Source organism: Metarhizium album (genome assembly GCF_000804445.1).
Source record: "Metarhizium album ARSEF 1941 chromosome Unknown scaffold_15, whole genome shotgun sequence".
Classification (NCBI taxonomy): Eukaryota; Fungi; Ascomycota; class Sordariomycetes; order Hypocreales; family Clavicipitaceae; genus Metarhizium; species Metarhizium album.
The window spans coordinates 529,283-546,407 of NW_024467589.1; the positions used below are offsets into that span (position 1 = coordinate 529,283).

At 41.5% G+C, this 17,125-nt stretch overlaps 3 protein-coding genes across 3 annotated transcripts; 1 reads left to right on the plus strand and 2 right to left on the minus strand.

The window, feature by feature from the left end:
• Positions 1–10,045: 10,045 nt before the first annotated feature.
• MAM_05774 (endoplasmic reticulum-Golgi intermediate compartment protein) lies at positions 10,046–11,462 on the minus strand (the record flags this gene model as incomplete). Its single annotated transcript, XM_040824572.1, has 3 exons — positions 10,046–10,219; positions 10,276–11,198; positions 11,270–11,462. 3 exons carry the CDS (start codon positions 11,460–11,462, stop codon positions 10,046–10,048), a joined length of 1,290 nt encoding a protein of 429 aa, XP_040677551.1.
• An 866-nt stretch (positions 11,463–12,328) lies between these two features.
• Positions 12,329–13,491, plus strand: MAM_05775 (RNA recognition motif containing protein; the record flags this gene model as incomplete). Its single annotated transcript, XM_040824573.1, has 4 exons — positions 12,329–12,380; positions 12,485–12,610; positions 12,687–12,796; positions 12,859–13,491. The coding sequence occupies 4 exons, from the start codon at positions 12,329–12,331 to the stop codon at positions 13,489–13,491; spliced, it is 921 nt and encodes a 306-aa protein (XP_040677552.1).
• A 645-nt stretch (positions 13,492–14,136) lies between these two features.
• On the minus strand, positions 14,137–16,736 carry MAM_05776 (CorA family metal ion transporter; the record flags this gene model as incomplete). Its single annotated transcript, XM_040824574.1, has 3 exons — positions 14,137–14,413; positions 14,555–16,378; positions 16,438–16,736. The coding sequence occupies 3 exons, from the start codon at positions 16,734–16,736 to the stop codon at positions 14,137–14,139; spliced, it is 2,400 nt and encodes a 799-aa protein (XP_040677553.1).
• Positions 16,737–17,125: the final 389 nt, after the last annotated feature.

The following is a 17,125-nucleotide window of genomic DNA, read 5'->3' on the forward strand; positions in this document are numbered from 1 at the left end:
ATAGTTTTAGTTAATATAGAAATAATAAAGTTAAAAATAACTTTATAGTAAAGAGGAACTAATTTTGCTATTTAATTTAAGTAATTATAATTTAGTAATATTTTAGTTTACTTATTAAATACTAAAGTAATAGTAGTTATAACTTACTATATATTATTTTTCTTTAAAAATTATTTATAAAAAAAGAATACTCTTTACTATATCTTAAAGTATTATTACTATTAATAATACTATAAATTTAATTATAGTAATTAATAAATTCTAGATTTACTATACTATAAAAGTAGTTATTATATTAATTAACTATATGTAATTATTAATTAATATAGTATATATAGATTCACTAAAGTTAAGTAATATATTTATAGTATAACTCTTCTGCTATTAGTTAACAATTATTTTGAAATAGTTTACAAGAGGTTTTTTAAGTAAATTAATTTTAAATTACATATGCCTAACTATTAAATAATTAATATTAGTATTATAAAGAATATAAAGTAATATATACTTTACTATACCTTATAGCTTGTTTCTTAGTAGTAACACTTAAAATCCGCTCTCTTATAGAACTTAGTGTGTTAAGTAGCTTAAATATAATAACTATATAATAATAATTCTATAAATCTAGAGTATATTAAATACTCTAGATAGCTATAAAGCTATATAACTAGTATATCTTCTTCTTATATTAGGCTTAGAAAACTCTTTAGTAGGAAGAAAAACTCTGCCTGCTTCTGTTTTTGCTCTCTAGAGCGGCTCTAGCTCTATGCCGGCTAGGATCTGCCTGTCTTCTGTATATATATAAATATTGCTAGCTTTACTAGCTATATTCTAAAGGAGCTAATAACCCCTAAAAAACTAAGTCTGCCTCTAGCTCTACACTAGAGCTATACTGCTCCTGTCTATTCTTCTGCTATATTCTCTAGCTTTTAATTGTTCTCTCTCCCTAGGGATGCAACTTATCTTTATGCAGTATATTATTTATTACTATCTTAAAAGTAGGCTAGTCTAGCTCTAAGCTGTTATATAACTATTAGTATAAATATCTAGTATTTAGTTGCAATAGCTTGTATAGTTAGATTTACCTTACTTCTGTTTTATATATAAATTACCTCTTAGCTTTACAGCTAGCTATAGCCTAACTCTAGCTCTATACTAAAGCTATTCTGCGCCTGCTTAATTCCCTATTCTATCTATTAGTCCCTAATTATTCCTACTCTCTAGGGATGCAGACTATCTTAGTGCAGTATAACGTCTATTGCTCTCTTAGAGGTAGGCTAGCCTAGTTCTATGCTATTATATAGCTGCTAGCATAAATATCTAGTGTTTAGCTGCAATAGCTTATATATTCAGATTTACTTTATATTTATCTTATATATAAATTACCTCTTAGCCTTACAGCTAGCTATAGCTAGCGCAGCTACTATACTAAATCTAGGCTTTTATTAGATATAAAGCTAGCTAAACTCTCTTTAACTTTCTTCCCTTTTTTCTTCCTCTTTTAACCTCTTGCTCTTAATATATACTAAATCTTGCTAATATACTAGCCTTACCTACTGTCTAGCTAAGCCTAAGCTAGTCTCTATATAAATTCTAGCTAACTTCTTGCTAGAACTATTCTTATTGCCTCTACTGCTACTACTATTGCTTTTAAATATAATTAAAACTTGCTATCTATATATATATACTTTATATTTACTTTGCATTAAGCTTAACTCTAGAAAAATACTAATTATTATTAGTAGCTATTATTATATCTACTTTCTAATTTAATAATATAGAGAAGGTTGTAGTAAGTCTAAGTTAGCACTAGCTTATTCTCTGCCTAGAGGCTAACTATAGTAAAGACCTTTAGTGCCTTTAAGAGCAAAATAATAATTAAGTCTTAGTCCTAGAAAGTTGCTAGTAAGTCTATATATATCTCTATTTCTACCTTTATTCTAGCTCTAACTTTATATATAGCTTAGTTCTACCTATAAAGTTATATATATCTTATATATTGCTTAGATCTTAGCTGCTACTACTGCTACTAGCTTAGAGCTAAATAGGCTCTAGGCTTATTTATACTAGGAAATTATTAAGTTAAAGATAGTATTATGCTTTAACTATTATATTTATAATAATTATTACGTTCTTATAAGTTATCTTAATATTAAACCTTCTCTAGCTTTAATCTAGCTATAGTATAATATAATATTTAAGACTTATTTTATTTTCCCCTGCCTCTAGAAGAAGCTAGAGGCAGTTGCTAAAATAATGCTATCTTACATTATAATAAGTAGTCTACTTTATCTCTAGCTTAATATTACTAACTAGCTATCTTAGTTTACTTCTTAATTTTTTAAGAATTTTAAAGCCTTAGAGAAGGCTAATAATTAAAAGAGGAAGAGTTAAGCCTAGGCTAGCTTAGCGCTAGCTAGAGGTTTTAATAATAATATAGACTATTATAAGGAGATTCTAGAGCAGCTAGAAGAGATTACTATATTAGTAGCTACTATAGCTAAGTCTAAAGTAGAGGCTGTCTAGATCTTAAAATAATATAAAAGCTATTTATTAGTTATAAAGGTTATACTCTAGACTATAAGTGCTTCTACACTATTATAATAAAGTAGAAGAGCCTTACAGCTAGACTTAGCATAAAGAGGCGCTAGAGAGGTTATAACTCTTCTTAAGATAGAGGGGAAAATTTTTAGGGGGGGAAAAGTAAGTAGGCAGGTAGAGAGCAGCCTAAGATTAAGCTGCCTCTAGTAGTATTACTAGCTGTAATACTATAAGCTTAGTATTTCTTGTTTTTTGTTTTTTCTATAGTAATAGACTTAATTACTTTTAACTTCTCTATTATTATGCCTATAAGCTAGCGTCCTACTAGTATTGCTATAATTCTACTTTAGGCGTCTAGTTAGGCAGTTATGCCTTCTACTCTTTAGCTAGTTTTACTGCTAGTTAGTAATAAGTTATTTAGCTTATATTAATAAACTACTAAGTTAGTCTTATAGCTAGCCTAGAGCAGGCTAGAGCCTATTTAACCTCCTTATTATTCTACAGCTAATTTAGTAGCTTTATATCTATATAAAGTAAGCATAATAAAATAATATAGTATATATCTTTCTTCTTAGTTCTACACCTATATAGAGGCAACTCTATGCTTAGTATATACTTATAGTAGAGAAACTTATTTAGCTCTATCTTGCCTATTTATAGCTAGATTAATATAGCAGTCTTATACTTATATAGGCTTTTATGCAGCTAAGTTGTTTATTTTAGTATGCCTAGTAGAGGTATATTCTCTATTGCTTCTTAGCTGCACTATTAGCAGGCTAGCCTAGTGTTTTAGTACTAGTTATTTTATTACTATTGCTATTCTTGCTATATTATAGCCTTAGTAGCTCTAGCTAGGCTCTAGGCCTATATTTACTACTAGTCTTTCTTGTTTAGTTTCTGCTAGAGCTCCTTCTTTTTCTTTAGAACTCTTACTACTATACTATAAGTAGTCTAGATTTAACTTGCTATACTTATCTTCTCTAATTAATCTTTAAACCTATGCTTTAAGTAGTTAAGATAAAGGTCTAGTAGAGAGACTACTGCCTCTGCCTCTAGGTGTAGAATTAGTATAGCTTTATATACCTTAGTAATAGCCTAAAGGCACTATAATTGCTTTACTACAAGTTATTTAGCAACCCCTCTAGGTTTGCCTTAGACTTAAGTAGGCGTATAGAATATATCTATACTATAGGCAATAACGCTCTAGACTACTGCTATATAAAGAGCCTTTCTGCTAAAGTATATACTACTTTAAGCTAAGGCTAAGAGTATAGTAAGAGCAAGCTGCTATATAGCTAATTTCTTCTCTATTTAGGCTTTATAATAGTTCTACTTTAGCTTTCTATGAATTTAAATACTTAAGAATATATAGCTCTTCTTTAGTGTAATTTTATTAGCGCTTAGCTACATTTAAGTTTAGTATAGCTCTCTAGCTTAGCTAAAGTATAGCAGCTTGCTCTTTACTAAGTTAAATTTAACTTCTACTTCTCTTGCTTAAACTATATATATATTTTAAGCGCTCTTAAGCTGCCTTTAAGTCTACTTTATATTTCTTCTAAATACTAAAATATTTATATTATTAGTAAAGCCTACTGCTATAATTACACTAGCTGCCTAAAGCTAAGCGTATAGTAGTATAGTATATAAAAGAAAGAGAATAAGTAATAAAGGCAAGCCTTATAGCACTCTAGCTAGAATTTAGTATACTTTTAATGTTTATCTATTAAAGTAGAGCTAGCTTATTCTTAAGTTAATAACAGCTTAAATATAAGCTATAAGCTATTTTAGCACTTCTACCTTAAGTAATATAGTAAGTAACTTTAAGTAGCTAACTATATTAAATGCTCTACTAATATCTAGCTATAAAAGTAAGGTAATATTATACTAGCTTTAAGCTATCTTTACTGCTTTAGTAACTACTCTCAACCTTTATTAACTTATTAGCTTTATTATCTATCTATATATCTAGTAGTATACTCTCTGCCTTAGTAATAGCTATAATCTAGGCTGCTATTATAGCCTTTAATACCTTGCCTATAATATTAAGCAGTAACATAAAGCCATAAAGCGCTACCTTCTAGCCTGCCTTAGGTCTATAAGTATTTTCCTAGGCTTATAAAGAATAATTACTCTAGTAGTCTAGAACTAAGCTAGAAAATAAGTATATTTAGCTACTCTAGTTAGTAGGTAGATAAGAATATTTATAAGGGGGGCTTTATAAGCTTTTAGAAGGCTAGCTAGCATTTTATTATCTCTAGAAGCTTTCTAGCTTGCTATCTTTATAAAGGCTTTATATATATTAGCATTTATAAACTATTAGTCTACTAGTATAAGTATGCTATTAAGCTAGCAAAAAGCTAGGTTTAATATATTACTAATATTAGTAGTTAGCTCTAGAAAGAATTTTATAGCAAGAATGTCTGCCTTCTCCTCTAGGCATACAGCTAGGTTAGCTATATTAAGTTCTCTATTATAAAGTAGAGCTAAAAGCTACATAAGTTTAAGTAGTATATAGCTATATAGGCAGGCTTATCTTTCTAGCTGCTATATCTTATTATTTCTTATATTAGTATAGTAGAGAGCTTTACGCTAAGTACTTCTATATTTCTTAGTAGTAACCTAGCTTTATACTAAGTTAGCTTTTAGGCAGTATTTCTAGTTAGCTATTGTTTATCTGCAATATTATACTTATTTTGCTCTTTTTATATTTAATACTGCTTTTATTATATGCTAGCTTTACTACTATTCTTAGTAAGAAGGCTTTAGCGCTCTCTTTAGTGCAGCTTTATTTACTATCTCTTAAAGTTATTATACTATCTAGTCTATATATTTATTAACCTTAGCTTAAGTGCTAAGCAGCTATATTACTACCTTACCTTAAAACTATACTTTAGCCTCTACCTTAGCTAATTTCTTATTAAGTTTCTTCTATAAGTACTTTATAAGTACTAGAGGCTTATTATCTGCCTTAGTATTAACCTAGATTAGCTATAAAATATAGTTAGATCTAGCTAGGTCTATAGCTTCTTAGTATATAACTTTAAGGCTCTATAAAGCTTAAGCTAAGTTAATAGTGCTATCTTTATTTTTATATTTTTACTTTATAAGTTCTCCTTTTAGTATTACTAAGCTAAGCTGCTACTAGGCTACTATTACTAGTAGTTCTTTATAGCCTTAGCTAGTCCTCTTTAGCTTGTTCTAAAGTAAGTGCTTAAGGTTAAAGTCTCTAACTAATATACACTTATCTTAAGCCTCTCTAGCCTCTATATTATATAGAGGTATGCTCTACTTCTTGCTTTTATAGAGCTCTAAGTATAGCAATATAACTTTAATTCTTTTAATTCTTATATTAGCCTAGTCTTTACTACTATTCTTAACTAACTATAAGCTAGGCCTATATTAAGTATAAATATATACTATATTTCTGCTCTAGTAGTATACTAGCTTATAGCTGCTAAGCTCTAGGCTAAGAGGCTAGCTTTATTTTGTCTGTTTCTATTCTTATATTGCTATTAAGTTAATATTAAGCTAGTAGTAAAGCGCTATATAGATAAAGTTGTTTTTCTTATTAATATTCTAGTATAGTATCTTAAGTATTTTAGAAGAGAGAGATAATATTAATTCTTAGTATTATAGTATTTCTTAGTAATAGAAAGCAGCTTATATATAGTAGAATGCTAGCTAGTTATTAAGCTAAAGGTATTATATTCTTAGTTTTATTTCTACTCTCTAGTAGACAGCCTCTCTTCTAAGTAGGCTATTCTCTGCCTAACTCTAAGTTAAAGTTAATTATAATTTACTAGTAGTAGTAGTTTAGGTATTAGTAGTCTATAAACTTTATTAAGCATTCTAAGTATCTCTCCTTAGCTTTATTCTAGTACTTCTTTAAGATAGAGCAAGCTTAGTCTTAGGCTAAGTATGCTTTATTATATAAAATATACTTTTTCCTAATACTACTAGTAATTATAGAGTATAATTATTCTCTATTTATATAGCGCTTAGCAGTATACTAGCTGCACCTTAGTATTGCCTTATAGTATTTAGCTATATACTTAATGCTATAGTAGTTAAAGCACTACCTTAAGTAGAAAGCCTTATTATATAGTTTAGTATTAAATATCTTAGCTTAGAAGACTAAGCCTTCTTAGTATAACTTATTAATATCTTCTAGTCCTTCTATACTTAGTATTAAGAGCGCTCTTATAGTAGACTTGCCCTAAGGTTGCTATAAAGTAGCCTATATAACTCTTACTTTATTTGTCTTTACTATCTCTTTAGTAAGGCCTTTAACTTTTATATACTTAGTAGGGAATTCTTTTATAATTATACTAAGTACTTATTAGTATATAGTTATATCTAGGCTAAAGGCAGCTTAAATCTAGCTAGTTTCCTCTTAATATTATTTTGCCTTGCCTTAGAAGGTTACTATAGTATTGCTACTTAGCAAGTGCCTTATAGTAATAGCAGCATTATAGCTAATAGCTTAGTTTATAGCTAATACTATATTAGCAGCAGCCTGCTCTTTATATACTTTTATAATAGTATTTTCTTTTATAAGCACTTTATAATATTATTATATTAAGATAGAGAAAGAGGGGGGGGCTAGAGCTTAAGCTAAATATACTCTAGCTGTAATACTTACTTATAATTACAGTCTTTTAGCTATCTTTATAGCTTTCTTTACTGCTGTTATTACAGCTTTCTATAGCTGTCCTTAAGTTATAGAGGTATTATCTTAGTTAATTACAGCTTTAGTTATAGCCTAGCGCACCTCTGCCTTAGCATATACTTAGAGTATTACTTAGGCTCTCTTAAGAGTATTACTCTTTAAAATATAGCTTATAAGTTTATTATATACTTCTTTTTAAGTATTATTAAGTTAGTCTTAAGTTATAGGCAGCTTATTACTGCCTAGTTTTTATTTATTAAACTATTCTCTTTCTATATTTAAGTAGTAGCAACTCTAGGCAAGCCTTTTATTACTACTTTTAACAACTATTAGTATCTCCTCTGCTGCCTTGCCTCTAGTGCAGCTGCTGTGCAGCATTATAAGTAGAGGCAATTAAGTGTAAGGAAGAAAGTCCTTATATTAGTTTGTATTTTAGAGGCAGTCTTAAGCTAGCGCAGTAGTGCTATAGACTAGAGGCTAAAAAAAATTTATTGTTTTTAAATCTAGGGTAAGATATTAGCATGCTTTCCTACTAGTATACTTAAAAGTATATTAAAATACTAGAATACTTCCTAATGCTGCTAAAGTTATTGCCTTAGCAGGAAAGCTTCTTTTAATACTATATTAAATGCTTTTCTAAGGCTGTTTAACATCTTCTTTCTTTAATGCTTTTATTAAAATAATATATTTAATACTATTTATTAAAGTTTATAGCATTTTAAGAATAGAAGCAGTAGAGAAGACTTAATAAACGCTTAATGTATTAGTTAGGATTTAAATTTAGTTATTTAATAAGGAATTTGCTAATAGTAATAGAGGTGCTTCTAGATATTTAACCTATATAAAAAAGGTTAGTATAATAATTAAAATATATTTATTATTTTAACTTACTTTATTAAATAGTATATACTTAGAAGCTAGAATATCTTTTAGTGCTTAAATATTCTATAAAAGCATAGAATTAATATCTCTACTATTAAAGATAAATTTATTATAAATAGTAAGTAAATCTAGAAGTTTATAATTATTATTAATATTCTTAGTTCTAAGCAAGCTAACTAGAATATTTATTATAATAGTTAATAGAGAAAGAAGAGTATAGTAAGGTTAGAGGACTAAATTAAATTAAATTAAGATTAAATTAAGATTTAATTCTAGTTAAATTTATAATATATTTAGAAGGAAATCTTACTAAGTATTAATAGAGGAAAAAACCCTGCTCTCTATATATATTTCTTAATTACTAATAGTAGTCTCTATAAGTGCAATTTAACTTCTAGCCAATTAGAAAGTAGTAGGCGCCCCATAGCAATAGTCAGGTCAGGTCAACTACAATAGTCAGGTCAGCTGAGGTAGGCGAGCAATAGTCGGGTCATCTGCATTCTCGTCCCAGCAGGATATCCACAGGCTCACATCTCGCCCCATTTGATCTCCTCCCTCGCCTCCAATAATAACAACGTTGAAAAAATTGTGCTCTGTGCGGAGTACTCCGTACGTTCCCCCAAGACCGCCTCAGATCCCACCGTCTCCCTCCCGTCGTCGGCCATCTGCTGCTACCCTGTAACGACCGGTCAACTTGTTAAACACATGGCTCAATTTTTCGAATGCGTTCGTCGGTTGGGTACGTCTCTATTTCTCTAACCGCCGCGGCATGTTTTGCTCATGGTGTTCGTCCCTTCTTTCTCTCTTTCTCTTTTCCGTCTTTCGTCACGATTCTCTCCCTCTTTGTGGTCGGTCGAAAGCTCCTGCAGACCAGAGACTATACAATACGTGGCTCTGCGTCCCATGTGGTATCAAAGATGTGGCCCCTGGAATCGTCACCAGTTGACCTGCCAACTACTTACCAATTGAAGTGCGCCTTGTAAGGAGCACGAGTGACTTAATACGCACATTTTTGGGCGGCGACGACATGCCGCACTGCATTGCATTGCATTGCGCTCCCCCGTCGGCTATCAACCGAAGACGCCCATAACATCGTCGCGGGAAGACGAACGGTAACTTACACCCACCGTACATCCCGGCCTCGCATCCCACGCACCAGGGCTGCTCTGGGAAGACACCGATAGATACCTCCGAGTTTACCTCCCGAGTCGTTAGTCGTGACACATGCAGCAAGCCCGTCAAGGGAGACAGCTCAAGGGCAAAGCAATCATGGGCGCCACATGTCTGCACTGGCCAGTGAAACGCTCGGACAGCACACCAACCCATGTCTGGGAGGTTATCAAGGCCTCCCCTTGCCCAATTCCCAAGTAACCAAGAACCATCACACAACGTGAACCACACAGCATCGTCAACTGGTACCCATGCATGATGCAATTGGAGGGAAATGCCGACAAACCGGCCGAGTACGGAGTGCAGTATTCGATGATACAACTCCGGCTGCAGTGTCCTATCTTTCATCCCAAGTCTTTCTGACCGGCATATCTCACGTCACGCGTCCCCGTCACTACAGCCTTGAGAGGTGCCAAGCACTAAGCGTAAATTTTCGCGCGCATCAAATAACAACCACCGCCCTAGACGGAATTTACACGGAACTAAGCACCCACTGCAAAATATCCTGCGCCCATATTTGTCTGCCTGTCCTTCTCCTTCAGTTTCTAATTTTTTTGACCGCGTAATCCCCATGCCCGCTCCAAACTCTGCCTTATGCGACGCATCCCTTGGTAACATTGTCTGTCTCCCTCCCCAAGATTCAAAGGTAACCAGGTCATCCAAGAACAAAAGAAAGAGGGAAAAACGCCCAAGCCCATGCCCTAAAACAAAAACAGAAACAAAACAAAACAAACAAGAAAACCGTTTCCACGACAAATACACAAGAGATTGCTTTTTTTCCTCTTACAAGTCCTTTGACCGCATCTTCTTCAGTCTCGCGGCACCCTCGAACAGCCCACGGTCAATAGCAGCCGCGACCGTGAGCGTGCCGCCGACGATCGCGCAGAGACCTGCAAGGAAACCAGTGAAGGTCTTGGCCGGCTCCTCTCTATTAATGACCTTCATGGGAGAAATGTCCTGCCAGAAAGTTAGGATATCGGCATGAAGCCGGCAGGTCCCTTGATGATACTCACATATGAAAAGAAGACGCCAGGAATGCCGCCCTGCGAATGCTGACGTTCTGCGTGACCCTCAGCGGCATCGTTGCCTCCCTCGAGACTCCGCTTGTGGCTAGTGACCGAGTACTGGTGAGTCTCAATGCTGCCATCGGCATTACCATACGTCGACCCAGCCGCGCCATTGAGTTTCTTCTCCCAACCGAGGGGCAGGTACGACGTGGGCACAATCTTGACGAAATACATGTAGTTGAAGGCTGGGTCGTTAGTCTCCTGCTTGGTGCCGTCCAGAGGGTTAAGATGATGATTTGTCCAAGGCATAGAATTCTTGCCCTGTCGTTCGAAAACTGCGGCAGGAAGCTGGGGGCCGAAACGCAACTGGTGGATGGTGTGCGTGAAGTCGTGCTGCCTGCCGTTGGGGGCCTCCCAGTAATTCTTGAGGTCGTGAACATGCAAGTTGCCGTTGCTGAAGCTGCGACCAGGGGCAAGATGAAAGTTTCCAACAACTTTGTTGACCTCGAGATGGCCCTCGACGCGGCAACCCTCTTCACGTTGTTCATCCAACCTTTCGGCATAGTGCTCACGGGTACACTGCTCGACGTTTTCCCCCCTGCCAAACGCCCAGCCCTGGATTGAGTACGCCTCTCGGACTTCATCGCAGGTATTGCAGCACCCTGCTTTTCGTGCGTTGGGGGGCGCAGTAGCACCGTAACATCCACCACAATAAGAGGGATCCAGATGCTCGGCAGAATCGTCGTGGACCTTCATAGACTTGATGTCAATGACGCCGCCACCTTTGGATTCAGGACGAAGGCGGACATTCTTCACACCATGGGATACCCCGTGCTGTTGCTCCCCAGACACATCCATGACATCGAGGGTGAGGAGCTCGCAAGGCATTCGAGGAAAGGTCATGTTGAGGTGGATTTGCATTCGCTCTCCTGCACAGGCTCCATTAGCATCCGCAAACTTCCAAGTTGTAAGAAAGAGTAGAGTGTAGGGACCACCATACCTCTGCTCTTGTCTACCACCAATTCTGGGCGTACCACGACTCGTCGATAGTCGGCCCATTCTCCCCAAGACAGGAAGAGAACGACGAGAAGCGATACAATCGTCACGACACCACCGCTTGTAGTGCGGATTCGCGCCTCGTCAACCGTCTTTGTAAAGGCATCCAGCCTCGTGAATCTCGACTTGGGCGGCATGGCTAAAGCGGCTCGTCGTGGCTCGACGTCCAAGACTCGACGGTGACGTGACGGCTGGTGACAAGCTCCCCACTAAGCTGTCGCCTGTTAAGGCAAGTAAGTGAATGGAGGACGAACAATTCCGAGGACCACGGGAGAACGAGAACAGGCGACAGGAAGAACAAAGCCAGTGGCTGGGCAGACTGGTTGGTTGCACCAAAGATGGTGGACGTGTGGAAAATGGGTGGCTAAATAAAGCCGGGAAGTGATGCGTAATACACAATTGAGGGCCGCGAGATGGCAGCGATCAAAGAATCTTGGACGAGGTTGAGGCCACAGTCGCAAGTACTGGTCCAACCTGGGCGAGGCTTAAAGAAGCCACAGTACTCCGTACTCCGTAGCTTGCAGGAAAACCCTTTGTGGGGGTCAGCAAACGGGCAGGGGTTGGATCCCAGATTCCAGGGAGCCAAATTTGGACGGCAAGCCCCGTGCACGTCAGCGCGTCATGGCGCTTGAGGCTGGTGCCTCGCTTATTAAGACCAGAAAGGCACTGTCAGGCCAAGGCCAGGCTGCGGCCCGGACGGACGACCGCACGCAACGCAACGCAACGCCTTGTTGGTACAGCCTGCGCCACGATAGCGTCGTCGTGCGGAATTTGTAGTTTTGCACCCGTGTATTCAAAGCGTTCCGTCTCCCACCTGCTACCAACACACGGAGGCCATCTGCATTGAATCACCTTCCTCTTCAGCTGTCCCTGAAGGCCATTGGGTCACAGGTGACACATAGCGCCCGGCAGCGGTAATTAGCGATCTGCCGCTCCTTGTCCCCTCCGCGACATCACCGACGGCGACGCTGACGATAGGTCTCGCCCTGTCCACCACGATACAATGTCAACGAGACCTCCGTCCCGTGTCGTATTCGTGGGCAATATCCCCTACGGTACATTTTTCATCTTCATCTTCATTCTTTTTCTTTCCTCTTATTTTCTCCCCCAAAAGTGGACGCGCCTCCGTCGTTTCTGCCCGTTCTAACTCGCAGTATAGGACTCTCAGAAGAACAGATTACGGAACTCTTCAGCCGCGCCGGCAAGGTCGAACGGTTCCGACTAGTATATGATTCTGAAACAGGCCGTCCAAAGGGATTTGGGTTTGCCGACTATCCCGATACTGGTTCGTGGAGCAAACCCCCTCCGTCACCAACGAGCGCATGCCTCGGAGACTGTACTGACCTCATTTTGTGCAACAGACAGCGCTTCGTCTGCGGTACGAAATTTGAACGACTACGAGGTTATGGGTCGCAAGCTCCGCGTCGACTTTTCTAATGAACAAAAGAGCGGTGACGACGACAATAGCCAGGTACGGGCCTCGAAGCACCTTGCCCTGGCCTCGCAACCCTCCACTCGCTAACAGACACAAAGTCCACAACAAACCCGACAAATGGCACGCCGACCAACGCGTACGGCACACAAGCAAGCCCACTGCCTCCCCTGCCCGCCGGAAAGGAAATCCCCCCGGGGCTGACCTGCACCGACGCCATCTCACGAACTCTCAACACCCTGCCGCCCTCCCAACTGCTCGACATCCTCGGCCAGATGAAGACGCTGGCGACCTCTGAGCCACAGAGGGCGACAGAGCTTCTCCAGCAGGCGCCACAACTTGCGTACGCCGTATTCGAGGCTCTTCTTCTCATGGGACTGGTCTCCCCCGAAGCTATTCAGTCTGTTGCCGACCCTACAGCTCCTCTGCCGGCGCCGCAGCAACCAGCGACGGCGTATCCCGGCTCCGCAGCCGCGTCGGGCTACGCAGCCGCGAACAACAACACACCACCGGTAGCCGGCATGACATATGCGCCTCCCGCCGCGGCCGCAGCAGCTCAGCCGAGTTTTGGCGCCCCGGTGGCACCACAACCGTCTCCTGCGGCCGCCCAGGACCCCGACGCTCTGATGAGAGCAGTCATGGACCTGACGCAGGCCCAAATCGACATGCTTTCGGATGCCGACAGGCAGCAAATCATGGCTCTGAGAGCCACATTTGCCGGTCAGCGGAGATGAGAATGCGACATGCCACAAGTAAAGACGATCATGACGACGACGTTTTTCAACCGGTCAGGTGAAGTGTGTAGGAATGCGTAGTCCACACCGGGCCAAAAAAAAGGGGGGGCGCTCCGTGCCCAGATATCAATTTGCTGCTGCACATTGAGAGGTCATTCTGGATTAGAGTCAGGTTGAGCCGGCGCAATAGCGGTTGCTACGTTCAGTTTTCGTCCAAGTCGAAGGGGGCGTATATCAAAGACGGCGGCAAATGTCGCAAACAAAATTCAAAGGATAGTTGATAAAAATACTAAGAATACTACCAATCCTAATAAAAGACGGACACTTCCCAAGTACACACGCACACGCATTTCACGGTGAGGCAAAGGGTCGCGATCGAACGTGTCATTGACGCTAATAAGGCAATGATGTCTGAACAATGAACAACTGCTCAATACGGTATCAGATACAGGCCAGACTGTATACATGTCCGAACCACAAACCAAAAAAGACAACTCATCGCTTTAGTACTCCTCTCCAAGAATCAAGAATAAATTACAAGTCGGCCGTGGCTCCGTGATGGTAGTTCCAACACCGTGTGGTGGTGCACCGGGACCAACATGCCGGGATGGACCTGCAGGCTGCAAAGTCTTGAGCAGTTTTTTCTTAAACGATCTTATATACCCTCTTTGCAATCATATAACAGGCCAGGCCAAAGAGCAGCAAGCCGGCCGTTATCCAAGCAAACCACGACAAGTCACCCTCGTACTGCTGCCCGGGAACCCAGACGTTCATGCCCCACAAGCCGGTGATGATGTTCATGGGGAGCACAATGGTACCCAGGACGGTGAGCCTTCCGAGGACATCGGCGGTTTGCTCTTGCCGCTCGTTCATGCGGATGTTGATCTGGGCGAGGTAGTTGCCGTGGGAGCGGGCCAGTATCCTGCACGCCGGTTAGCTGGTTGATTCTTGTCCATTGGAGAGCAAACGGGGCGGGGGGGGGGGCAAGGGCAAACTTTTCATAGTGACCCTCATTGTCACGATGTGATCTTGGATGTCGCCCAGATAGAGCCCGATTTCGGACCTAGGCGCAACCTCCCAGCTTTCATTGCACCGCTTGGCGAAGCCCTTGATGACATCTGCCTTGTTGCCCAGGAGGCGATAGAGACTCATGACTCGCTTGCGACAGTCACCTACTCTTCGGAGCATGTCTCCCGAGTCGAAGAAGGAGGAGCTGTCGTCGCGAAGGTGGGCTGTTTTCTCGTCCTTCTCGGGGGTATGCATGCGCAAGATGTTCTCGTCAATCTCGTCAACCTCGTCTTCGATATTCTGGATAAGAGGTTGGAAGACATCGGTGATGTCGTCGATGATGGCGTATGATATCCAGTCGGATGACAGAATGAGATAGTCTCTCAGCTGGCGGATACGTCTGCGTACGTTTGCAGGGTGCGGCGTCATGGAAAAGTGAAAGCTGAGCACTCCCTCGCGGAAAACGACGACGTACATGTTGACCGGTTCGAGGTAGTTGGCGCTGTTGATGTCCTGGTCAAATGTGCGGTAGTTGACGAAATAGTAGTGGCGGAATAGTTCTACTTTCTCCCGGGCTTCTTGAAGCATTATATCCTCGGCGGTGAGGGGATGGATTCCGAATGCCGTGGCAATGACTTTCATTTCCGCTTCTGTGGGCGACAGAACATCGAGCCACCAAACGGGTCTGTCCCCATATCTAATGGGCCTCTCAGTTGTGTCTGCGGCGGCGGGATAAGCGCTGCCTGCGGGCGATTTGACGCCGCTTGGGCTTACGCGCCTGGAATGGTTCAGGGGATCCAAGCTGGGTGACATGGTGCCTGCTCCTCCTTTTCGCGAGTCGGCAATGGATGGCTGGCGTGTAGAAAGCTTGGAGTCGACATCGGGGCCGACGAAGGACCGCTGACGCCTCGTTGCCAGTGAGATGTTCTCATTATCGCTGTCGCTGCTCTCGTCATCTGACAGAATGCGAGGATCTGGGATAAAAAGCTCTCGAAAGTCGCTTCCTGGCTGAACGAGCTCGGATATTGTCTGACTATGGATGGTGCTTTGGAATTCTTCGTTAAAATACGTGAATCGATATGGTATCTCTTCGTCAGTCTGAAACCAGCCCTTTCGCACGGGACGTAGCCGGCCGTTGATCAACTGCGGCTCCGTTATTCGTTTTACCCGTCGTTCTTCGCTTCGATCCTCCTTTTCATAGTGTCTCCATTCTTCCAGCACCGACAGGTCCGGCCATTGGCCATGTCGTCGACGAGCACGCCGCCGGTGGATTTGAGGATCTCGTGACTGAGCATCATCTTCCTCTTCGCCAAGCTCTGACATGCCGGGGGCGGGGAAGCATACGTCCACAGGGGCGTCTACCGTCGTTCGGCGGTTTATCTCGGGCTTGTGGTCACGAATGGAACCTTCTGTGTCCGACACGGCCTCCTCATTGTCTGAGCATCGGCCGCTCATACCACTCGGAAGGGACAAATCATCCCGAATCATGACGTCTCCGAACACCATCTCTGGGCCGGTCGCAGCACGGAAGGCCGGAGAGCCCGGGACGGATGGCGGATGGTTCACATCGTAGCCATCCTTCTGCGAAGGGGCCAGCTTGGTTTTGGACGACCTGCTGGATCTCGGACTTCTGTTCCTGGCGGTCCTGGATTCACTCGCTCCATAGCTCGAGGGGCCCGTTGGGGTCCCTCTCTTTGCGGATGCTGACAACAGAGGAGCCGTCTCGTCCCACGGGTCACGCTCGCCATTCGCATCGGGGCTATTGGGTGTGTGCATAGATCGCAGTCGGCTGCCACCCGGAGTCGAGGCAAAGGGGTTATGGAAGGAACTCTGCGCGGCTATGGTGCTTGAGCGGCGAGTTCGCATAGGTCTCTGCTCTCTGTCGACACGAACCGTCAGCTCATACACATGACCACGTCTATTCTGTTGCAAGCTCACCGATGGTCGAGCAACACCTCGCTGTCGATGCTGGTACCGCTTAGATTGGCTTCGGGCACCTGATACAGCAATCCGGAGCGTGAGGGACCAGCTTCATCATGGCTGTCCTCGGTAAGAGCAGCGAAACTCTTTCGTCGCGATCGCTTCTTTTTGCCACCTCGGTGTCCCTTTCTCTTGCGCGGGTGCTTCTGGCTGTCTGGGGTGGCTTGCCCTGTGGATAGTGACGGTGAGCCCTGCGAAGCAATTTCGGATCTCAAGTTGGAGGCTGCGCTCAGCGACTGGAAGCGATTGCTGGCCATGGCGACGTCGGCCAGCTCTTGGGGTTGGCCGCTTTAACACTCAATTCATGCTCCGACCCGCGTCGATGTCACCATCGCAGGCGCTCGGTGAATCGGGGACGGTGTGAAGGCGATGGATCAGAGACGGCAAATTTCAACGCTGTGTTTACATGGAGAACAAGAGACGGGGGAAAAGTTGCAAGCTGACGCGAGAATGTGTCGGTCGAGTTCGCCAAACGCCGCATTACTATACAGCTAGTGCTGGGACGTCGGTGGAACTCGACGACACAGTACGTATTGTGGGGAACATGACGTTACATCTATAGCCTACTTGGAAGGCGCTGCGGACTCTGGAGTATCAAGTTCGTTCCCAGGTAGGTACTTCTGAGTACTTAGGTAGGTCAAAGTAC